Consider the following 23,344-nt stretch of genomic DNA (forward strand, 5'->3'; position numbering starts at 1 on the left):
TGTTTCTAAGATTTTTATTGCTTGTCAAGCGCACTCTTAGAACTAGCCCCCTTCTCCGAGACGGCCCAGACATTCAGTACAAGGTGCTGGTTTAAATGGACCAATGAAGATATCCCCGTTTGAAAAGAATTTGGATGCATGGTCTGACTTTAAAAGGAAGGTTGGTTTGCACATTACAGTTGTGTTGAATGCTCAGCACCAAGATAAGGTGCAGGTCGAGGCCGGAGTGATTAAACGAGCCCTTCGTCCCACCCCATTGCCACTCCCTCTAGCCCGAAGGCCCTTCACGGAACCCTGATAGAGAGACATCTTCAGGCTGGTATCCCCACACGTCTCCCAGTGCCGTTCTCACTCCGACGGACCCCTGCTTTGCGACAACTCCACCGACCAAGCAGGGGCTGCTCCCTTGTTTCTCCTGCCCAGGTGGCCCTGTCCTCTGCATCTTCCCAGCCTTGGCCGTCAGCTGGTCAGAGGCCCCGGGGCCCCACACGCCAGTCTCTATGCAGAACTTCACTCTGCGAGCCCTTTGCCAACTCTCGGGACAGGGAAGGCCCCTCCCTTTTCCTCTGCTGGGGACAGCCACTTCTCATTTGCTGTCACTGCCGCTGTGTCAGCTGTGTCAGCCATGCGCCCAGCTGCCTGGGAATGGCATTTATAGCAATGATGTTATCACTGCCAAATCCCAACGCCATAAAACGACAGAAGACTCATTTCATGGGCTCAGATGAGACCCAGATGGGGATCACCTGTGGTCATTAGTCTTTCTGTTCCTCTATGACTGAGAGAGTGTGCCTGTGATTAAGCAGGTAAGGGAGACAATGGGAAATGGCCATTTTAATCAGGGAGAAATCGAGGCTGAGAAATGTTAAAAAAGCCATCCCCAGGTCACCAAACAAATCTGCTTCAGAAGCTGGAGACTAAGTGGGCATCGAGACCCATGGCCACAGAAGGTCTCCTCCCCCTCGATGCGATCTTCCTGCGCCAGAAGTCCAGCTCTCTGGTTCGCCCAGGAAGGGCCCCTAGAGCGTGGAGCAGGGAGGCCTGGAAGCCAGAGTCCAGGCAAAAGCTGCTCCCGCTCTCAACTTGGCCTCCCCTGCGGGGGCTGCATGCCAACAGACTCAGGACAGCGGAACCCACATCACTCGGTCCCCTTGGCACAGACCCAAGGTCTTGGAGAGGCGCAGTCCAAAGCCACAAGTTTGCCTCTCTCCAGGCCCCCGCACTTGAGATCCGGCTCGTCCTCGTCCTCCACCGGAACTCTGGGGAAGGGCGAGAAGAGGGGAGGCACTCAGGATAACTGGGCCACCTGGCCTTTGCAGGCCCACCCAGCATCCATGCCTGCTGCCTCTACCGGCCCGAGTCCTGCTTGCATGGCCACACAGGCCAGGGGGTCTGGAGAGAGCCCTGCGGTAGGAGCCATGAGAATGCCTCCTGGCTCATCAGCTATGTGGCACTGGGTGAGCCACCAAACCTCTCTGAGCTGCATACCCCTTATCTGTAAAACAGTGTGACATTCCTGCCTGGGTGAATGCACTGGGGGACGCAAACAAGGGACGGGGCGATGGGGACCAAACAAAATCTTGGAGTATGGTCCTGAGCATGGATGTGGTCAGTCTCCTGAGAGGCCCCCCAGGCTGGGGGTGGAGGCGGGAGGCTGAATCTGGGGACTAAGAAGGATCCGAAATGGCAGTGGGAGGAGGTGTCAGCAGAGGAGAAGGCCTCCAGCCCCTCTTTGGCACCTGCCGTCACTCTGGTCACACTGGGGAACCCACACTAGTGTGTTGGGGACAGAGGGGGCCCCCACCCAGACCCATGGTCACTCACAGCTGGGGTGGCAGGGGGGCCCCGTCGATCCAGTGCCAGCCCTGGGGGCCTCGCCGGGCCCCCACCCAGGAGTACTTGGTGACTGGGTATCTGCTCAGGAAGTCCTGAGGGAAAAAAAGCGGCTGCTCACTCTCCCCGACACCAGGATGGCTCACTTGGAGCTCTGTCCCTGTCCCCAGGCTTCTGCACGTTCCCTGCTCCTTAAGCCGGAGAAGCAACTGCTCAAGCCACCTTTCCCCAAACACCAGGAATCGGAAAGCTCTACTGGATGCTTGCTAGCTGCCAGGCACTGTGCTCAGGACTGGGGACCAGAAATGGGGTGATCCCATCTGAGCCCTCAAGGGGAGAGAGGATGTGAACACCAATCCCCAGCGAGCAACACACAATGGGTACTGAGAGGACAGAGAAAGCTCAGAGAAGGCGAGGAAAGGCATGAGCAGAGCTGGAGGCTACAAAGCACGTCCAGGTAATAGCGAAAAGCCTAACAGGGCAGGAGGCGAGTGATGGGGCTGCAAAGGCTGCAGCAGCAGACTGGGAGAAGATGGTCAACAATACAGTTGCCAGCAGGAGCATACGTTACGTTGTAACCGTTCAGCACAATACTATTGAGACCATTAAAAAAAAAGACAAGTATGAAGACCACAGAGCAATATGGGGAAAAGTTATGGTATGTGAAGGGTTATAGTAAGTGAAACAGCCGAATCAAAGTTGTGTGATTATAACAACGAAAAGGTAAGTATGCACATGGAGGCAGACACACAAGGAGCAACAAAAACCAAAACAAGTGTGTTAGAGAGGTATTAGAGATGATCTTTTTCTTTTAAATATTTGTCCTCAACGTCTTGTTTTTAGCAACAAATTAAAGCAAAAAATTGTACTTAAAAATTTTCAGCTTGCGAGGCCGGCCCAGTGGCGCAGCGGTTAAGTTTGCATGTTCCACTTTTGGCAGCCCAGGGTTTTCTGGTTCAGATCCCAGGCACAGACTTATGCACCACTTGTCAAGCCAAGCTGTGGCAGGCATCCTACATATAAAGTAGAGAAAGATGGGCACAGATGTTAGCTTAGGGCCAGTCTTCCTCAGCAAAAAAAAGAGGAGGGTTGGTGCAGATGTTAGCTCAGGGCTAATCTTCTTCAAAAGAAAAAAAAAACTTCAGCTTGCAAAAACATGTTTCAGTATTGTAAGTCCCAATGCGGGGACTTGGTGGGGTGGGGCAGCAATGCTGGCACAGTCCACGTGAATCCAGTTTTTCTGGAACATAATTTGGTGCCATGAACGAGTGGTAACACCATTCCTATTGCTCGGCTGGGTGATTCCACTTTGGGGAATAAATCCAAGAACATAATGGGGAGAAAATGAACTTACCCAAAGATAACACAGTGCTATTTATAAAGAAAAAAATGGAAAGCTCCCAAATGCTCAGCAATCAGGAAATAACTAGGCAAATTATGAGATATCAACATGATGGAAAATTACAGTGCTGTTAAAGATGACAAGTACACAGAAAATGTAGTTATGCAAGAAAAGGTAAATAGGAAATCATGCCAAGTAAAAAAAATAAGCAGGCCACACCAGCAAATACACATCACTCACAATGCCAAGAAGCATATATTCACATTAGTGAAGATTACAAGTAGACTGGTATAAATGAATTTAACGTATGTTCAGTTCTTCCCTAGAAAATTAAGTTGGCAAAGACAGAATCTTTATATTTAACCCTGGGAATTAGAAAGCAAGCTGCAGTCATGACTGTCTCCTTGGTGCCGTTCAGGTCTGTTTAAAGGTCCCTTCCTGCAGGGACACCGTGCTGACCCCCTCTAAGGTGAGCTCCCTCTGTGCTACCATAACCTGCATCGTTTAGAGCTTGGTGAGCTGCATTTCACCGGCTTGCTTATGTGTCAGTTTCCTGTATTAGACAGTGAGCTGGCTGAGGACTGGGGGCCTAGCTTATTCTCCACTGACCATGAAAGCCCAGCCCACAGGAGGCTAGCTCAACAAAACTGTGCTCGCTGCCAGTAACCAGCAAGGACCACAGGTCACACAGGGGCCATCAGGGCAACCATGTGCCCCAGAGGTATCAGTGCAGACCCATCTTCTCCCCTCAAGGGAGCACCAGCCCGCTAAAGCTGAGAGAAGCCAGAAGCAACTTCCAGGCTGACAGTTGTTAAGCTTATCCCTTCTGAAATTCCAAAGATCAGACTGCAGATGATAAGGGGAGAGTGGTGGCCAGAACAGAGAAGGCACACACAGCCTTGCCTAGGTTAGTCATTTCCCCTCTGGCTGGACTCCACACGCTTCGGCCCGCGGGTAGGGGCCGGGCCTGCGGGTAGGGGCCGGGCGGGGAGCTTGGGAGAGAATGAGAAGGACCCTGGGCTGGCTCTGGGGTGTGAGTCAGAGGGCAGAGCAGCCCCAGGCATCTCGCTGCCGTGGCTGCAGCAGATTTGGGATTCCTGCTGGCCAGCACCGTCCTCCTGGGGCAGTTAGCTGCCTGTTCGGGAAGGCACACCAGGGCTCAGAGCCGAGAGAGGAGCCATCTTTGGGTAGAGTAGAGCTTTGGGGTCAGGCCACCCCATATTCAAATTCTGGTTCTCTGACTTATAAGTTATATGACCTGAGGCAAGTTACCCAGCCTTTCAGAGGTTCAGTGTGGTCCTCTGTAAAATGGAGGAGACATTTGTAATGAGGCCTGAGATCACATTATGAAGCCAAGGGCATGTAGTACACACTCATTCAAGAGGAACTGCCAGTCTGCGCTGGGTGGCAATGCAAAGCTTTGTGCCCTGTCCCCAGCACTGACCTCATTTAACAGCGTTGCTAAGAGGATCCAGCCCTTCTTTCTGTCCTAGCCCCAGGCCCTCTGGCTCTCCTTTCTTTCAAACTCTGTGCCTCCTGGTGACAGGAGCCATGGCCTGTCCCTGCCCCGCTCCATCCACTCCATCCAGTCCTTCTTTTCCTTGCAGCTCAGACCCCATTAACCTGTTCTCACTGTTAGCAAAAATTATGGTGTGAGAAAAGTGTTGTCCAGAGACATAAATAAGCTCCAGAAACTTCTGAGTAATTTATGGCTCAAAGGACGGCTCTGTAAGGAAGGCACAGACACCCCAAGGCCTCCACTCTCTTCAGCTGGTGCCTCTCTAGCTTCGCCACGAATGTGAGGAGGGGGAATGTGAGCCTGAGCAGAACTTCCTTGAAATCTCAAATTATAGTCTGAAAATTAAGGTAAATTATTTCCTATGCCTTCATACATTTCTTTTTAAAAAATTGTGTGAAATGTGCACATCATAAAATTTACCCTTTGAACCATTCTTAGGCGTACAGTTCAGTGGCATTACGTGCATTCACTCTTGTGCAACCATCACCCCCATCCACCTCCAGAACTAAAACTCTGCACCCAAACACGGACTCCCCCTCCCCCGCCCCCGGCAAGCACCATTCTCCGTCCTGCCTCCATACATTTCTGCTTTAATATTTAAATGTTGTGAATGATTTGATTTTCCTCATCCTATGATGTATATTTACTCATGTTTTCCTCTCTGCAATCAAGAGGTGGCTTACGGTCCAGTGTTCATTTAAGGCGGCTTCTTCCCTCACCCATCCTGCACAACGAAGCTGCTCTCACACCAACGGCGAGTGAATCTAATGACTGCTGGTGTAGACGGCGCTGAAACGTCCTCCTTTTCTCTAACTGTGAGCGCAACCAGCTCTTGGGGAGGATGAGATGTGTTGATCCCAGGGCTGTGTGTACGGCTGGCACCTTGGCATGCCCCTGGGTTTGTGCATCCCAGCTCACGGAGCCTGGCCTCTGCCAGGGGGCCCAGCCCCTCTGCCAGCCTGTCCTTGGCTGCTCCTCTCCACCCCCAGCTCAGTGCCTCCTGGAGCTTCTGGCCCTCGTGCAGAAGTCAGGAGGATTCCAGAGCTCCACAGTTAGCGTATTTTGAACTGTAACTGCCTGGGTCCCGAATCTTTGCTTTGGTGTTTTTGCAAGGAGCTTTTTGGAAGGAGCTTATCCAGACTTTGTGATATATTTTCTGAATATTTACTTGTGTTTCAAATGATTGACCCTGTTTGCTTCGTTTTAAAAGAATTATCTCAAGCTCCATTTGCAACTTGGATGGTTAAGCCCGTCTTCCCCTTTGAGGACCCACCAGCCACAGGAAGGCCGTTTGCTCAGCCGAGGCCTGAGGTCATCCTGGTTTGAACCTGTCTGATGAGAGGCTGGAGGGCAGGGACCCTTCATTTCACTGGCTTTCTGATGACACTTGCTGAGCTCAGTGGGTCTGTCTCACGAGATGGGAAAATTATGCTGGCCTGCGAAGTCCCTGCCCGGCTCGGCCACCCTCCCCAGCTCCAGGCCTCTCTAGGGACCTCCCTCCGCTTCCACTGGCCCTCATTTTGCAGATGCAACCGGGCTGGATTGTTCGTTGCAGGTGCCTGGGAAGCCTTCTCTGCACAGCCTGTTTTCATCTCCCAATTATAAGAACTCAGGGTCCAGCCCAGGCCCAGGGCAGAAACCATTATGTACACCCTGATCTCTTGCCTTCACTGGCTACCGTTCCTCTAGCATTTCCTCCTAATGATAGCACATAGTGTTTGTAGAACATTTAGAAGATTAAACAAAACTTTAAAGAAGAAGAAAAAAATTATTTGTAAACTTGCCCCCCAGTGGTAACCACTATTAAAATACGAGTCTGGGGCTGGCCCCGTGGCTGAGTGGTTAAATTCACGCGCTCCACTTTGGTGGCCCAGGGTTTCACTGGTTCGGATCCTGGGCGCAGCGGACATGGTACCGCTTGTCAGGTCACGCTGAGGCAGCGTTCCACATGCCACAACTAGAAGGACCCACAACTAAAATCTACAACTGTGTACTGGGGGGACTTGGGGAGGAAAAAAAAAGCAGAAAAAAAAAGATTGGCAACAGTTGTTAGCTCAGGTACCAATCTTAAAAAAAAAAAGTCTATTTCAGTGGTTTTTGTTAGCATATATATTTAACCATACTGGGATCATAGATTTGATTTTTTTCAATCTACACTGTGTCTTTTTCATTTCCCCATCTCCCCTGGGGTGACGTCCACCACCCTGTCCCTTTGACGTTGGGCTGGGCCATGTTATTCGCTTTAGCCAATGGGATGTTAGCAGGGATGACATGAGCAGAGACCTTAAATGATGCTTGGTTCTTGCCCTTCTGCCATTTTTCTTTTGAAGAGTTTCTCTCAGGAAGAAGGATGAGAGACTCATGGAGCAAATGCAAACCCAACCCACAGCCTCACGCTACGCCCAGCCAATCTGCATCCTGAAGCTGCGTCAAACCCAGCCAAGATCAGCCCATCAGTGGTCCTCCCACAGACCAACGATCAAGAAAGAAATGCTTATTGTCCAAGTCACTGACTTTTGGGGTGACTTGTTAGCCAGCATTATTGTAGCAATATCTGACTAGCATACCCACTAAATGTAATTTCTTTTCCGTACTACCTCCCAGAGAATACACACGTTTCTCCCCCACAGACCTGCCAGCACAGACTGGGTCCTGGGCTCGCTGTTAACTGCTTGGCCACCAGGCTGGATGAGGGCAGCCTTGCTCCAGCCCTCCAGCTCCACCTCCACTGCTGACGTCCAGTCCTCCCGCATTTCACTTTATTTCTCCAGGCCTTGGTGACTTTTTCTATAACGTAGAGTTGGACTAGATCTTTGTGATTCCTTCCAACGCTGGGAACCTGTCATTTGTAAAGGTATCCACACCCTTCTCCTGCCCACCCCCCTTCTCACCTGGGTGTGGCTCAGCAGGGGGAGGGTAGCATGGTGGGCTGCGCAGAAAGCCTGGCTGGCCTCCCAGGCCTGAGTGTCAGCAGAGAGGTAGTAGCAGTGCTCCTCGGACCACATCCAGCCCTGGGGGCAGGGCCGGCACCTGGCCCCTGCAAGGACAGAGGCCACGGTGAGCACAGGGCAAACTGTAAAGAGCTGAATGTACGTGCACTGAAAAGTCAAAACACGGCCGCGCCTCGAGTGAGGGGGCAAATCTGGAGGCATGGAGCTGGCGAGTAGGGTGGGCAGGGCCCCCGGAAGCTGCACGGTTGGTACAGTGCACCAAGCCCCCGAGGGGCCTGCCTCCCACTGCTGTCAGAGAGCAGGCCGTGTCCAGCGGGAGGAAGGAGCTTTGTCCTTCTCTTTGCTCAGCAGGCCCCGTGTCTTCATGCTGCATCTGCCCCGGGACGTCTTCTAATTCTCACAAAAGTGCAGTGAGGACTAGACAGCCGGGTGGTGGAGCAGGGGAGGAGAGGAGACCCCAAGGAGGCACCGTACCTGCTCTAGAGGCCAGGGCCACGATGGCGACTGCAGACACTGCCAGGAGCAGGGCCATGACTATCAGGGCCCAGCGCAGGGACTTCAGGTACATGGGCAGCCCTGGGACAAGGAGGCACAATCAGGAGACACAGGTTAGGAAGAGACCCCCCTAACCAGACCCAACTCAGAACCACACGGACTCATCTACAAGCATCACGCCCCACAGAGCACCCCGTCAGCCCAAGACACCACGATAAACCACTCGATTTCAGTAAACTTCGTATTTGGGAGAAAAACACTAGGTGTTCCGCTTCTTAAATAGAAAGGAATGAGGGCTGGACGTTTGCCAGACCCGGGTTCAAGTCCCAACTCCATGGGCCCCTCAAGTGTGGCTGGGGTTTTCCCACTTTAACCCTGGAATCACACCGGCCTCTTCTCTCTCTCCAGGTCATCGGAGGCCTCTAAGGAGGCATTGTGCAGAGAGTGCCTTGCAGGCTGTCAGCCGCTCAAAGACCCAGGGGACCAGATGGCTGGAATGAGGCTGCAGAGGGTAAAGGAACTCCGGAGACAGGAGGACACTTCTGCAGGAGGAAGGGCACAGGCAAAGACTCCGCGAGAGAACATATTCGAAGGCCACATCCCAGCACGTAAAGGGAATACCAGGGTGGCCAGAGGGGGAGACTAGGAAAATAAACACCGCAAATGCTTAAGCCCAGCCAGAGCATGACACCGGGGAGAAGAAGAGGGGACCCTTCTCTCCCAGAGCCCCTGCTGCAAGGGGCCCAGGAGCCCCCACAGTCTGGAGGATGAGGGTCAGCAATGCCACATAATTGTTGTGAGGGTCCTAAGAACTCAGTCATCATACTTGACGAAGCCTGAAACAGCTGAAGTAATGCTGTAGCAAATATTTTATTACTTTGAAAAGACTAATGCCATTTTAAACCCACATGTATATCATCTATACCCACACATAAATGTGCACGTGTGTATGGTACCCACACATATGCAAAGACAACACAATTGCAACGTTTGCAACAGACCTTCAATAAACCTTTTTAATAAAGGTTTCAATAATAATTGAACTTTAAAAGCATAGGCACTTTTGAAATCCTCATTTTTCCATTTGTATTAGAGAAAATGCTCGCTTCAAAGACTGGAGAAGTGTGTTATACTGATACCTGAAAAGTCGACATGCCATCTGTGACCTTTTTTGGAGTTTGTTTTTTTAAAATACATAATCTGCATCTTAAAGGGATTTGACCCAAATTTCCATTGACTGATAAATGGATAAATAAAACGCAGTATATCCACCATACAATGGAGTATTACTCAACCATAAAAAGGAATAAGTGCTGGTACATCCTACAACACAGATGAACTTTGAAAACATTATGGTAAGTAAAACTTGCCTGTCACAAAAGGACCCATATTATGTGAGTCTATTTTTATGAAATGTCTGGAATAGGAAAACCCACAGAGACAGAAAGTAGATAAGTGGTTACCTGGGGCTGGGGGCTGCGGTGGCGGGGGATGATAGCTAAAAGGTACAGCATTTCTTTCTGGGGTGATAAAAATATTCTAAAACTGGCTGTGGTGATGGTTACACGACTCTGCGAATATGCTAAAGACCATTGAATTGTGTAATTTAAAGAGGTGAATCGTGTGGTGTGTGAATTATAGCTCAATGAAGCTGTTACCAAAACAGGGATACGAAAATGCTTAAAATAAAAGATACAGGTAATTTGAGTCTTAAAATAATAAAAGCAGAACTAAAAAGCCTGGAGAAGAATAGGAAAATAAATCCATCAGTCACCTCAGTAAATAATTATTGCGTCTGAACACTAAATTCAGCTCTGACCTTTCAGAAAACAAAGCAGTAAAGAAATACCAACGGTTGCAAACATTTCACACACCTTCTAACGTAGGGCTGCAGTGCTGACCTTGGAAATGGGCCCCTACAGAGCCTTCTGTCCCCCCCCCAACTTCCAGGCAAAGAGAAGTCCCGCCCACCCCCTTTCAAAGGTAATTGTAACACAAATACAAGTCTCCTTGTAAACAAATGAAACTACACATGAAGCTAAAGTCCCCTTTAAACCCCGTCTTCTCCCTACCCCAATCCTGGACCTTCTCCTCTTTAAATCGAATTCTCTCAGTGCCTGCAAACCCACCCAGTCCAGTTCCTAAGGGGCTTCAGCCACACCTCGAGAGAGCAGTAACATGGCGATGATACTATACGTCCCCTTCCTCTCCAGCATCTTCCCTTCTGCCCTCTTCTCTAGCATCCACCCAACGTCCTTTTCAAGTCTTGGACTGACATCTCTGAATTGACACCCTCTGCTCACTTTCCCACTGCTCATCCCATCTTCATTTACTACATTTTGACTACCTTCCTACCCTGCACCTGAAACACCCTCTGCTTCCTCCTAGTCAAATCCCAGGGCGGGGGTGGAGTCAGGTTTTGGAGGACTTAAATTTTATTCATTTGGGGGTGGGGCATCTTAAAAAATATAACACAGAGTGACATCAGCATCATGGCTGAGTGAGCTTTCCTGGTAATCTCTCCCCTCCACCATACAACAAAAAAGACATTCATACTCCAAGATCCAAACACAACACAAAAGACATTGGAGAGACCCACACAGCCATATGTCAGAGGGCGGAGAGGCTGGAGCCCCCCTCAGAGGTGGAACGGGGTAAGAGAAAACTTTGCTCCCTCCCCAAAAGACTGCGATCCGGGACTGCGGGCAGCCTCTAACAGGGAAGGAACAGGGCAGGGGACATTCATTCATGGGAACATCAAAGCTCCCCAAGTACCCTGACAGCCTAGGGGAAAGCCCCCTACCAGGATGAAAGCTAGCACAGGGGTGAGCTCATCAAACCAACACCCCAGGAGACTAGCTAGTGAAGACAGAGCGAGAAAACCCCAAGAGCACCCCTAAGAATGCTTGCCTGCCCCCCGACCTGCCCAGTGCCAGCCCCAGCGCCTGGGATCCCAGCAGAACGCAGAGGGCTCAGAATACACAACTCTTGACCCCCACCGAATGACGACAGGCAATAACTGTGACCAAATAATACCAGATGCGCACAAAACGGAGCCACGCCCTTTAGCAGTATCAAAAATTATAGTAAGTCTCCAGACCAGAGAGAAAATGACAAGTACCCAGAAATCAGTCCTGAGGACACAGAAATATGTAATCTAAATGACAGAGAATTCAAAATAGCTATCATCAAAAAACTCAACTAGTGAAAAGAGAATGCAGAGAAACAATTAAACGAGTTCAGGAGCTACTTCACAAAAGAGATTGAAACTATAAAGAATCAGTCAGAAATATTAGAGATGAAAGACATGATAGAAGAGATAAAACAAAATACAGATTCCCTGAGAGCTCAAGCAGACATCATAGAGGAGAAAATAGGCATAATCGAGGATAGACATGTTGAAATGCTCCATATAGAGGAGGAGAGAGAACTAAGACTAAAAAGAAACGAAGAAAGTCTCTGAGAAATATCCAACTCAATTAGGAAATACAACATAAGAATTATAGATATTCCAAAGGGAGAAGAGAAGGAGAACGGAGCAGAAAATTTGTTGAAAGAAATCACAGCAGAGAACTTCCCAAACCTAGGGAAGGAGATGGAAATCCATGTGGAAGAGACTACCTGATCTCCTAAATATGTCAGTGTAAAAAGACCTACTGCAAGGCATAGAGTAGTGAAACTGGCAAAAGTGAATGACAAAGAAAAAATACTAAGTGCAGCAAGGCAGAAGAAAATAACCTACAAAGGAACCCCTATCAGGCTTTCAGCGGATTTCTGTGAAATCCTAGGTTAGGAGAGACTAGAATGACATATTCAAATTTGAAGGACGAAAACTTTCAGCCAAGAATACTCTATCGAGTGAAAATATCCTTCAGATATGACGGAGACATAAAAACTTTCCCAGATAAACAAAAGCTAAGGGAGTTCGTAGCCACAGGACACCCTGCCACAAGAAATCCTCAAGAAGGCCCTCATACCTGAAAAAAAAAAAAAGGGAGAAAGGGGTCACAAAGCACAGAGTAAGGAGATAAACAGGTAGACCAAATCAGAAAATCGTAGCTATACACCAGAACAGGTTAGCAAATACTCAAGAATAGCATTAAAGATAAAGGGAAGGAAAACATCAAAAACAAAGATAATCTTGTCATTTTAATCACAAACTCACAACACAAGATGGAATAAGATGTGAGAAAAATAACTTAGGTGGGGAAGAGGAAAGGAACTGAATCGGTTTAGTCTAAGGAAATAAGAGGCCATCAGAAAATGGGCTATCTTAGCTACAAGATTTTGCATACAAACCTCAAAGTAACCACTAAATGAAAAAGCAGAACAGAGACACAAATAATAAATAAGGAGAAACAAAGAAACACAACATAAAAAACTACATAACTCAATTGGTAGACCAAAATACACAGGATGAGAAACAAAGGAAATGCAGGAGAACCAGAAAATGAGTGATAAAATGGCAGCATTAAGCCCTCATATATCGATAATCACCCTAAACGTACATGGATTGAATTCTCCAATAAAAAGACACAGAGTGGTGAGATGGATTACAGAACAAGACCCAATGATATTCTGCCTCCAGGAAACACATCTCGGCTCCAATGACAAAGGCCCAGAGTGAAGGGATGGAAGACAATACTCCAAGCTAAGGACAAACAAAAGAAAGCAGGTGTCACAATACTTATATCAGACAAAGCAGACTTCAAGATAAGAAAGGTAAAGAGAGACAAAGAGGCACAGTATATAATGATCAAAGGGACACTCCATCAAGAAGAAATAACACTTATAAATATCTATGCACCTAACAAAGGAGCACCAAAGTACATAAAGCAACTATTAACAAACCTAAAAGAAGATATTAATAATAACACAACAATAATAGGGGACCTCAACACTCCACTCACATCAATGGACAGATCATCCAGACAGAAAATCAACAAGGAAACAGTGGAATTAAATGAAAAGCTAGACCAGTTGGACTTAATAGACATATATAGTGTTATCCAACCCAAAATAGCAGAACATACATTCTTCTTAAGTGTGCATGGAACATTCTCAAGGATAGACCATATGTTGGGAAACAAGGCAAGCCTCAATAAATTTAAGAAGATTAAAATAATAACAAGCATCTTTTCTGATCACAATGCTATGACACTGTAAATTAATTACAAGAAAAAAGCTGAGAAAGGGACAGAGATGAGGAGACTAAACAATATGCTATTGAACAACCAATGGATCACTGAAGAAATTAAAGGAGAAATTAAAAAATATCTGGAGGCAAGTGAAAATGAAAACATACCATACCAACTCATATGGGATGCAGCAAAAGTGGTACTACGAGGGAAATTCATCACAATACAGGCTCACCTTAACAAACAACAAAAATCCCAAATAAGCAATCTCAAACTTCACCCAACTGAATTAGAAAAAGAAGAACAAACAAAGCCCAAAGTCAGCAGGAGAGAAATAATAAAAATCATAGCAGAAATAAACGCTATTGAAACAAAAAAGACAGCAGAAAGGATCAATGGAACAAAGAGCTGGTTCATTGAAAAGATAAACAAAATTGACAAACCCCTAACCAGACTTAAAAAGAAAAAAAAGAGAGAAAGCTCAGATAAATAAAATTAGAAATGAAAGAGGAGAAATAACAACGGATACCACAGAAATACAGCAGATTATAAGAGAATACTACAAAAAGCTCTATGCCAACAAAATGGACAATCTAGAGGAAACGGATAAACTCTTAGACTCCTACAACCTTCCAAAGGCGAATCAAGAAGAAACAGAGAATCTCAATAGACCAATCACAAGTAAAGAGATTGAAAGAGTAATCAAAAGCATCCCAAAAAATAAAAGCCTAGGACCAGATGGCTTCCCTGGAGAATTCTACCAAACTTTCAGAGAGGACTTAATACCTATCCTTCTCAAGCTACTCCAAAAAATCAGGGAAGATGGAACGCTTCCTAATACATTCTATGGGGTCAACATCACTCTGATACCAAAGCCTGACAAGGACAACACAAAAAAGGAAAACTACAGGGCAATATCACTGATGAACATAGATGCAAAAATCCTCAACAAAATATTGGCAACCCAAATACAGCAAAACATCAAAAAGATCATACATCATGATCAAGTGGAATTTATACCAGGGATGCAGGGATGGTTCGATATCCTCAAATCAATCAATGTGATGCACCACATTAACAAAACAAGGAATGAAAACCACATGATCGTCTCAATAGATGCAGAGAAAGCATTTAACAAGATCCAACAGCCATTTGTGATAAAAAAAAAAAAAACTCTTAACAAAATGGGGCTAGAAGGAAATTACCTCACAATAATAAAGGCCATATATGACAAACTCACAGCCAACATCATATTCAATGGGGAAAAACTGAACACCATCCCTCTGACAATAGGAACAAGACAAAGATGCCCATTATCACCACTCTTATTCGACATAGTACTGGAGGTTTGGGCCAGAGCAATTAGGCAAGAGAAGGGACTAGAAGGAATCCAAATACAGAATGAAGAAGTGAAAGTCTCACTGTTTGCAGATGACATGATCTTATATATAGAAAACCCTAAAGAATCCATCGGAAAACTATTAGAAATAATTAACAACTACAGTAAAGATGCAGGGTACAGAATCAACTTACAAAATCAGTTGCATTTCTATACTCTAATAACGAACTTACAGAAAGAGAACTCAAAAATACAATTCCATTTATAATCGCAACATAAAGAATAAAGCATCTAGGAATAAATTTAACTGAGGAGGTGAAGGACTTATACAATGAAAACTATTAAGACATTATTGAAAGAAATAGATGATGACATAAAGAGATGGAAATAGATTCCATGCACATGGATTGGAAGAATAAACAGAGTTAAAATGTTCATACTACCTGTAGCAATCTACAGATTCAACCTACAATTCTATGCAATCAGAATCCCAATGATATTCTTTATTGAAACAGAACAAAGAATCCTAAAATTTATATAGGGCAACCAAAGACCCAGAATTGTTAAAGTGATGCTGAGAAAAAAGAACAAAGCTGGAAGCATCACAATCCCTGACTTGAAAATGTACTACAAAGCCATAGTAATCAAAACAGCATGCAACTGGTACAAAAACAGGCACACAGATCAATGGAACAGAACTGAAAGCCCAGAAATAAAACCACACATCTACGGACAGCTAATCTTCAACAAAGGTGCCAAGAACATACAATGCAGAAAGGAGAGTCTCTTCAATAAAAGGTGTTGGGAAAACTGGACAGCCACACGCAAAAGAATGGAAGTAGACCGTTATCTCACGCCATACACAAAAATAAACTCAAAATGGATCAAAGACTTCAGGATAAGTCCTGAAACCATAAAACTCCTGGAAGATAATATAGGTAGTACACTCTTTGACATCGAACTTAAAAGGATCTTTTCAAATACCATGTCTTCTCAGACAAGGGAAACAAAAGAAAAAATTAACAAGTGGGACTTCATCAGACTAAAGAGCTTCTGCAAGGCAAAAGAAACTAGCATCAAAACAAAGAGACAACCCACCAATTGGGAGAAAATATTTGCAAATCATATATCCAACAAAGGCTTAATCTCCATAATATATAAGGAACTCACACAACTGAACAAAAAAAAAACCAAACAGCCTGATCAAAAAATGGGCAGAAGCTATGTACAGACATTTCTCCAGAGAAGATATACAGATGGCCAATAAGCACATGAAAAGATGTTCAACATCACTAATCATCAGGGAAACGCAAATCAAAACTACACTAAGATACCACCTTCCACCTGTTAAAATGGCTATAATCGCGAAGACTAAAAATAACAAATGTTGGAGAGGTTGTGAACAGTATATGAGGGAAGCCTCATATACTGCTGGTGGGAATGCAAACTGGTGCAGCCACTATGGAAAACAGTATGGAGATTCCTCAAAAACCTAAAAATAGAAATACCATATGACCCAGCTATCCAACTACTGGGTATCCCAAACAACTTGAAATCAACAATCCAAAGTAACATATGTACCCCTATGTTCACTGAAGCACTGTTCACAATAGCCAAGACATGGAAACAATCCAAGTGCCCATCGACTGATGATTGGATAAAGAAGATGTGGTATATATATACAATGGAATACTACTCAGCCATAAAAAAGACAAAATCATCCCATTTGCAACAACATGGATGGACCTGGAGGGTATTATGCTAAGCGAAATAAGCCAGACTGAGGAAGACAAACACCATGTGATTTCACTCATATGTGGAATTATAAAAAAAGGCATGGACAAAGAAAACAGTTCAGTGGTTACCAGAGGAAGGGGGGTAGGGGGTGGGTACAGGGGGTGAAGGGGAGCACTTGTGTGGTGACAGACAAGAAATAACATACAACTGAAATTTCACAATGATGTAAACTATTATGAACTCAATTAAAAAATATCTATCTATCTATCTATATCTATATAGCACAAACTTCCAAATACAAAGTTCGGTAGAGGGACTCAGAGGGCTCCTGCCAGCTGGAGGCCTGCTTCTGTGTCATCGCCTTCAGGTAAATCTACTTCTGCTGCCACCTCTGCTCCTCCCAGGGCCTGAGCACACTGGACATCACCCTCTCCTGGCTCCAGTTTCTCTATGCACCGAGCACTGAGAACATTCTTCCTTCTGCCCCACCACAGTCCTAACCACCTTTGGGGTTCCTAGGCTGCCCCACCTTCTCCAAAAGACACCTTCACCCACAGCCTCTGTTCTCATTCTTGGCTCCCGTCCTCCCTCCCTGTTCCCCTCCTGGCACCATCCTAGACTGCCTCGTGCTTTATTTATGAATATATCCCCCCCTGTCCAGATTGAGAATCCTGGACGGCAGAGGCCAGGGCAGACACTGCCTCATATCCTGCACACCTGGTGCGCTGAGCACAGTCTGGCAGGGGCCAGGGGGCTGGCAAAGACTGAGATCCAGCTCCCGCTTAGAGAGCCGGGGACTAAGACACGTGTACTCTGAGAGGGTTAGGGCCGTTCACTTAGTAGTTATTTACAGAGCAACATGCCAGGTGTTGGAGATTCCATGAAAGTCTAAACTCCACCTCCATGCGCCCAAGGGGCTCAGAATCTAGGGGAGGATACTGACAAAAAGGTAACTATACCACCTGTGAGGAATGCCACAGTCGGGCCGCACCAGGGCCGGCGGGAGCATGGAATAGGGACATCTAATCCATCCTTGGGGACCAGGTGAGGTGACTCTAAACCAACACCTAAGGGGGAAACATTCTCCATCTGAGGATCCAGCTCTTGCTCCAGTGTTAGCCTCTCCGCAGACTGATTTCTCTTTTAGGCTGAGCGTTGCCATCGAGAACATCCTCTGAGTCTTTGATGCCTCAGCCTATAGCTCGACAGCACCTTTGTGACACTTGCCCAAAAAAGCAGAGAAGAGACAGAACATTGACATTCCCAACCCTCTCCACAGCGGCTTCTGCCCTCCCGGGTTCATAAGGTCCTCCTGCGAATCAGCTGGGTATGGCTTGGGCAAGTCCTGGTGTCTGGGCTGTGCTTTGGCCCCCTTGTTGAGTGACCAGCTTGATCCAAGGTGGGAAAGGCCACCACAGGCGGAAACCACTCCTCATCCAAGCAGCATGCCTCAGCCCTGCACCAGGAATGCCAAAGTCCCTTAATCTCACATTTCCCAGAAAGCAAGCCCAGAGGGCGGCGCATCAGCATGCACTCGCAGTATTTTGTCTGGCATCTCGCCCTCCCACCCATTCGTCTTCACATCCCTTGGTCACCTGCATCACCCCCAGAGCACTGACTCAACGTGGTAGCACTCCCTAATGGTCCAGTCCCAAAGTCTGCCTCTCCCCTGACGCCCCAACAAACATTGGACACTGCTGACCACACTCTCCTGGAAACTCTCTCCCTTTTCTGCTTCTATGCTTCCTGATGCTCTTCCTACCACCTACATTTTTATTTGCCAGGCTGTAGCTTACCTTGTCCCTTTAAATAACATCTCTACCTGGAACTTACAAATGCACCTTCTTATTTATTTCTCCCACACTTCTTCCCCCGTCTCCATTGTGGAAGGATAACACGCTCTATCATACAGCTACCCAAGTCAGCAACTTCGGCTCATCCCCACTCCTCCCATTAGCCCACGTTCATCAGCCCAGCTCACTAATTCTACCTCTCGAAGCCTCCCTCCCACCTCTGCCACAGATCACGACTTTATCATCTCTTCTTGGACTACAGACATCACCTCCTAACATCTCTTATTCAGTCTCATGCCTGCCCCATCCTTTCTCCACATGGCTGTCAGAGCTCACTTTCTAGAATAAAAATCCAACCACGTCACCTCCCCCCTGACTCCTCATTTCCTTATAATCCCACCCTTTTTAGCCACAGACTGTTTACTATCAATGTGATGAAAAGCTATAAACTCGCTGTGGTAGAGAACAATGTCCCCCTAAAAATGTCCATGTCTTCATCCCGGGAGCCTGTTAATATGTTAGGTTACGGAGCACAGGAGAATTACGGTGGCGGATGGAAATAAGATTTCTAATCTGCTGACTCTGAGATGGGGAGATTATCCGGGACTTTCTGGGTGGGTCCGATGTAATCACAAGGGTCCTCATAAATGGCAGAGGGAGGCAGAGGAACAGGACAGTCAAAGAGATGGCAGGGGAAGAAGGATTCAGCCTGACAATGCTGGCTTTGAATACACAGAGGGTCATGAGCTAAGAAACAAGGTGGCCCCCACAAGCTAGAAAAGGCAAAGAAACAGAATCTCCCACAGAGCCCCAGAAAGGAACACAGCCCTGTTGACAACTTTAGACCATCCGGCCCAACTCAGACTTCTGACCTACAGAACTCTAAGATAATAAATTGGGGTCATTTTAAGCCTCTAAGTTTGCGGCAATGCGTGACAACAGCAATAGAAAACTAATAAACCCAGCAGGCAGAAAATGTGCTCACACAAAACTGCAAACGTTTCTGAGTGATCCGGGTCCCTCAACTCTACTCACGTCTAAGAACCCCTGGCGCAGAGGTCCTCAGGATTTGGGTCCTGGCTGGCCGGCCTGTCCTTCCTCTCACCGGGCCAAGCTTCTGGCAGGCTGCCTGCTGGGCAGGCCTCTAGCCCCTCCCAGCCTCTTTCCTGTGTCTCTCCGGCTAGAAACGGCCTCTAGCACCTCTAACCCCTACTCACCTTTCAAAGCTCAGCTCCTGGAAGCTTTCCCACGCCCCCAAGTTCACCGACCACTCCCTCCTGGTTCCTTGTTCACAACTGTTCATAGCTTTTTCAAGCTCTTTCTTCTTCTCTGCCCTCCCCGCAACCAAAGGATCCACACACCCTAGCACAGTCTGGCCTGTAGCTGCTGAGGGGATGGGGTCTGGGGCCAAACGCTCCTCAGGATACGGCGGAGGGAAAGAGGGAGCCCATGCCCTCGGGAGGTCGGCGAGCCTGGAGCCAGGAGCCAAGGCTACTTCCGCCCCGGCTGCCGCCACCGTCACGTGATGCTGAAAGATTTCCCCCGCCTGGAACTCCATCCACCTCTACTTCTCAAAGATGCTGCGCGCAGAGAGAACGTGCGAGTTTTTGAGGGAGGTGGGGCGGAGAAATAGTGGTTGGATTCTTTTACCGCAAATGATTTGAATTACAATTACGTAGGCCAGAATGTTACTGATTCTAAGCCAGACAGGCCAGGTGGGGTGGGGGCATCGGGATGGTTGTCTGGGTCCCCTAGTCCCTCCACTGCCTAGGGGCCCAGTGCCGGGTGGAAGGGGCGGGGGGCTGGTTCTCAGGCTGCGTGGAACCCCCGGCGGGGTGGGCTCCGGGCGCCGCGCGCACTTACCTACGAGCGTCACGGCCCGGGGCAGCTTCCAGTCGCAGTCGGCGTCGGCGCGCGGCAGCAGCACCGCGTCCTCCCGCTTCTCCAGCCCCAGCTCCCGGCAGCGGCAGCGGCACGTGGGGGAGCCCGGGGACTCCGCGCGCCCCTCGGCGGGGCTGGCCCGGCCCTCGGCGTCGTGGCCACGCTCCGCCCGGGCTGGGGCCAGCGGCGCGGCCCGGCCCCACGTGCCGCCCGGGGACAGGAGCGGGTAGGCGGGGGAGGTGTGGCGGGAGAAGCCTGGGGACTCGGGCACCGGCACGGTGAGGAAGCGCGTGGAGGGCGCGGGCGAGGGCGCGCGGCTGCCACCCGCCGCGCCCACGGGCTTCACGCGCACGTCCACCTGCAGTTCCATGGGCGCCCAGGCGCCGGGCGCCGGCTCCCCCTGCGCGGCCCAGGGCGCCAGCTCGGCCCCCGGCGCCTCGCCGTCCCGGGACTGCTGGGCCGCGGAGGGGCCCGGCGACGGCGGCTCGGGGCCGGAGGACGTCTGGCGGCGGAAGGCGCCGTAGCCCAGGCTGGGCGGCGGCACCCGCAGGAGCGCGGGGCGAGGCGAGGGCAGCTTCCTCCCGCCTGACAGGTCCTGGCCCGCGCCCGCCGCCTCCTTCGCGGCCCGGGCCGAGATCGGGCTGCTCGCGGGGCTCCCGGGCCCTCGCTCTCCCGCGGGGACTTGCGGCTGCTCCACCTCGGGCACCTGGCTTCCCAAGGGCTCCATTGGGACCTCGGCCCCGGCTTGGCCTCCTCCCGATGCCGCCCGGGCGCACTCCATTCGTTGCGCGGAGCAGCCGAGAGAAGCCGAGCGGAGCGCACCGGGCCGGGGTACGCAGCCAGCTTCCCTCCCGCATCTGGGTGGGTCGAGCCCGGTCGCCGGAGTTGTGCAGCCACGCCCCTTACGGTCAACCCCCTTCCCCGCCCCACCCCCGCCACCGAGGACCCCGCTGAGATTGGCTGTGGGTAGGACTCCTTGGCCACGCCCTTCAGGCCACCGGCCCCACCTTTCCTTGGCACAGGGTTTAACCGGTGGGAGGCAGCGCTGCGGAGCCAGCCAGGCACGAGCGACGCGTGAGGGCGACCCCGGAGGCTGGCCTGACCCTTCCCTCTTCTTTGCCCCCACCCCACTCATTTCTCCCTCTAGCCCTCGGCCGTTATGCTGATTTTGAGAGTTACACCTGGGGCGGTGAGCGTTTGGCAACTCTGGAGAGATCCTGGGACCTCAGGAACACCAGCGGGTCCGAAGGTACCGGGGGCGGGGGGCTGCAGAAAAGCAGCAGAGCTGGTCGTTCTGACAATGTAGTGGGGGAAGGGGCGCCATACTGAGAGGACTCCCTCACAGCAGAAGTCCCAGGGCAGCTACTCTGCAGGCCTGACTCCTACTAACTTAACTCATTAAAGACTGAGGAAGGAATAAGCATAAAAATGTGTATTTTCACCGGGAGAGGAGCCTGGTCGCGGGCCAGCATGGTGTGGTGGAGTACAGGGTTCCCAACCCTGCCCAGCAATCTGAATAGCATTTTTAAAAATACAGATTCCTGGCTGGGCTCGACCCAGAACTACTGACTCTCATAAGGGGATGAGGCCAATGGCATGTGCATCAATGCCCCAGGGTAGGACAGATGGATAAAATACGGGCCAATCAGTTAAATCTGAAATTCAGAGAAACAAGAAATAGTGTTTTTTAGTATAAGTGTGTTCCAAGTGTTGTGTGGGATATACTTATTTTAAAATTATTTCAAATAGAATATGATTAAATTATTTAAAAATCCATTAATTGTTATTAATAATTATTAAATTATTAAAATAAAACTAAAATAAAAATTTAAAAATTATTCATTATCTAAAATTTAACCTGTCTCCTATATTTTTCTTTGCTAAATCTGGCAACCCTACTCCAGGGACGACTTCTGGAGTGGCCTCAGGAGCAGCAGGCCTGGAAAGGACCATGGCCTTGTTACTCCTGGGGGAGGGGAAGGAAGGAGAACGTGGAGGGAAGGCTCTTAGGAGGGGGCTTAAACTACTGGAAGGGATGCTCCTTGAGGACAAGTAACTGAGAGAAAAAGTCCAGCGGGAAGAAAGTGCTATATGAAGACATTGCACCTCTAACCCCTTCAAAGACCCAGACTACAGATTTAATGTGGGGACATGTATACACATGAAAATGCATTTTGAAAGATGTGGCATGATATACTCCAAAGTGAGAATGATAGTGGATTCTGCTGTAGATTGTTTGGGGGGCCGCGGATAGCCTAGGGGTCTTTAACCTTATCTGTAATGTTTCCACTTTCTGGAAAGAGAATGTATTTACGCATATTCTTAAATAAAAATTCAATTTCTTTAAAAAGATGGCATATTGTAAGTTATTTTTTGGACTAATAAAGATTACTGTAAAAATTCATGTTGTTCTTAAGGAAGCAGAAGTAATGAATATAAACTCCCCTTGTGACTGTATATGTAAAGGAGACCTATGGTGTCCAGGACTCCCTGGTCAGGGGAAAGTTGTATATATTAAGATGGGAAAGAATTGTGCGTTCACGTGTGAGGAGAGGAAACCAATAGAAAGGAGTGATTAAAAGCACCTAGTAGAGTAGGGGTGACTAGTTGAGCCGAAGAGATGGGGTGGGCAGGACTGCCCCCCCAGGGCACATGTAGGGGAGCCAGGCCTGAAACGAGGAGGGAGGGGTGTGGCCATCACTGTTTCTAAGTGAGAGGATCAAGAAGTTGAGTGAGTTCTTGCCTGCTGAGTTATGCATCCTCTGTGAATTAGGAGGTAATATAACCTGGGTGTAAGGTTGTTCAGAGTGAGAACAGTGACAATTTAGAATGTTCTCTTGGGGAAATGTGGCATAAGATTAGGGGCCACAATGAGGGCCCAGCAAAAGCTGGAGATTGCAAACACATAGCTGAACCAACCCACAAGGTTGTATGAAACAGACTTACAGAGCAGTAAAGAGTTTATGCTGTCACATTTCCGTCCTTGAACACAGTGGACCTCATCCCCGTCCCTTAAGAATTGATAAAACATGGTCTTCAAGGTCAAAACCACAGTTTCAACTATTTAAGAAAAAATGGTGCTCCAATTTTTCCATTCATGTTATGCATAGTCTACAGCAAAGCCTAGAGCTAAAATTGGTTTTGGTCAATGTCAGATTTATTCCTCTGAAGACCCCCACGTCCCCTGCCTCTTTCACAGTTTTTAGGAATATATCTGCTTTGGTTTTCAGTCTTGTCCATTTCAACATCCAGTTTCCCTGATAGTAACAGATATCACACAATCATGAAATTTTGAATCTCACTTTATTTTATTTTT

The 23,344-nt window shown here is 48.4% G+C and overlaps 1 protein-coding gene across 5 annotated transcripts; it reads right to left on the reverse strand.

Annotated features, from left to right (window-relative positions):
* On the reverse strand, positions 1–20,903 carry KLRG2 (killer cell lectin like receptor G2). Of its 5 annotated transcripts, none has more exons than XM_046670351.1 (5): positions 20,011–20,903; positions 8,120–8,221; positions 7,586–7,731; positions 1,825–1,928; positions 1–1,259 (listed from the first exon to the last, which is right to left on the reverse strand). In XM_046670351.1, the coding sequence occupies exons 1-5, from the start codon at positions 20,807–20,809 to the stop codon at positions 1,139–1,141; spliced, it is 1,272 nt and encodes a 423-aa protein (XP_046526307.1). In that variant the 5' UTR covers positions 20,810–20,903; the 3' UTR covers positions 1–1,138. The 5 variants fall into 5 exon arrangements, 3 of the variants coding, with proteins under 3 accessions (XP_046526307.1, XP_046526308.1, XP_046526309.1); XR_006889883.1 differs by lacking the exon at positions 1,825–1,928 and adding an exon at positions 7,327–7,481 and having other exon boundaries at positions 1,173–1,259; XR_006889882.1 differs by lacking the exon at positions 1–1,259 and adding an exon at positions 7,327–7,481 and having other exon boundaries at positions 1,849–1,928.
* Positions 20,904–23,344: the final 2,441 nt, after the last annotated feature.

This window comes from Equus quagga, chromosome 8, assembly GCF_021613505.1.
Source record: "Equus quagga isolate Etosha38 chromosome 8, UCLA_HA_Equagga_1.0, whole genome shotgun sequence".
Lineage (NCBI taxonomy): Eukaryota > Metazoa > Chordata > Mammalia > Perissodactyla > Equidae > Equus > Equus quagga.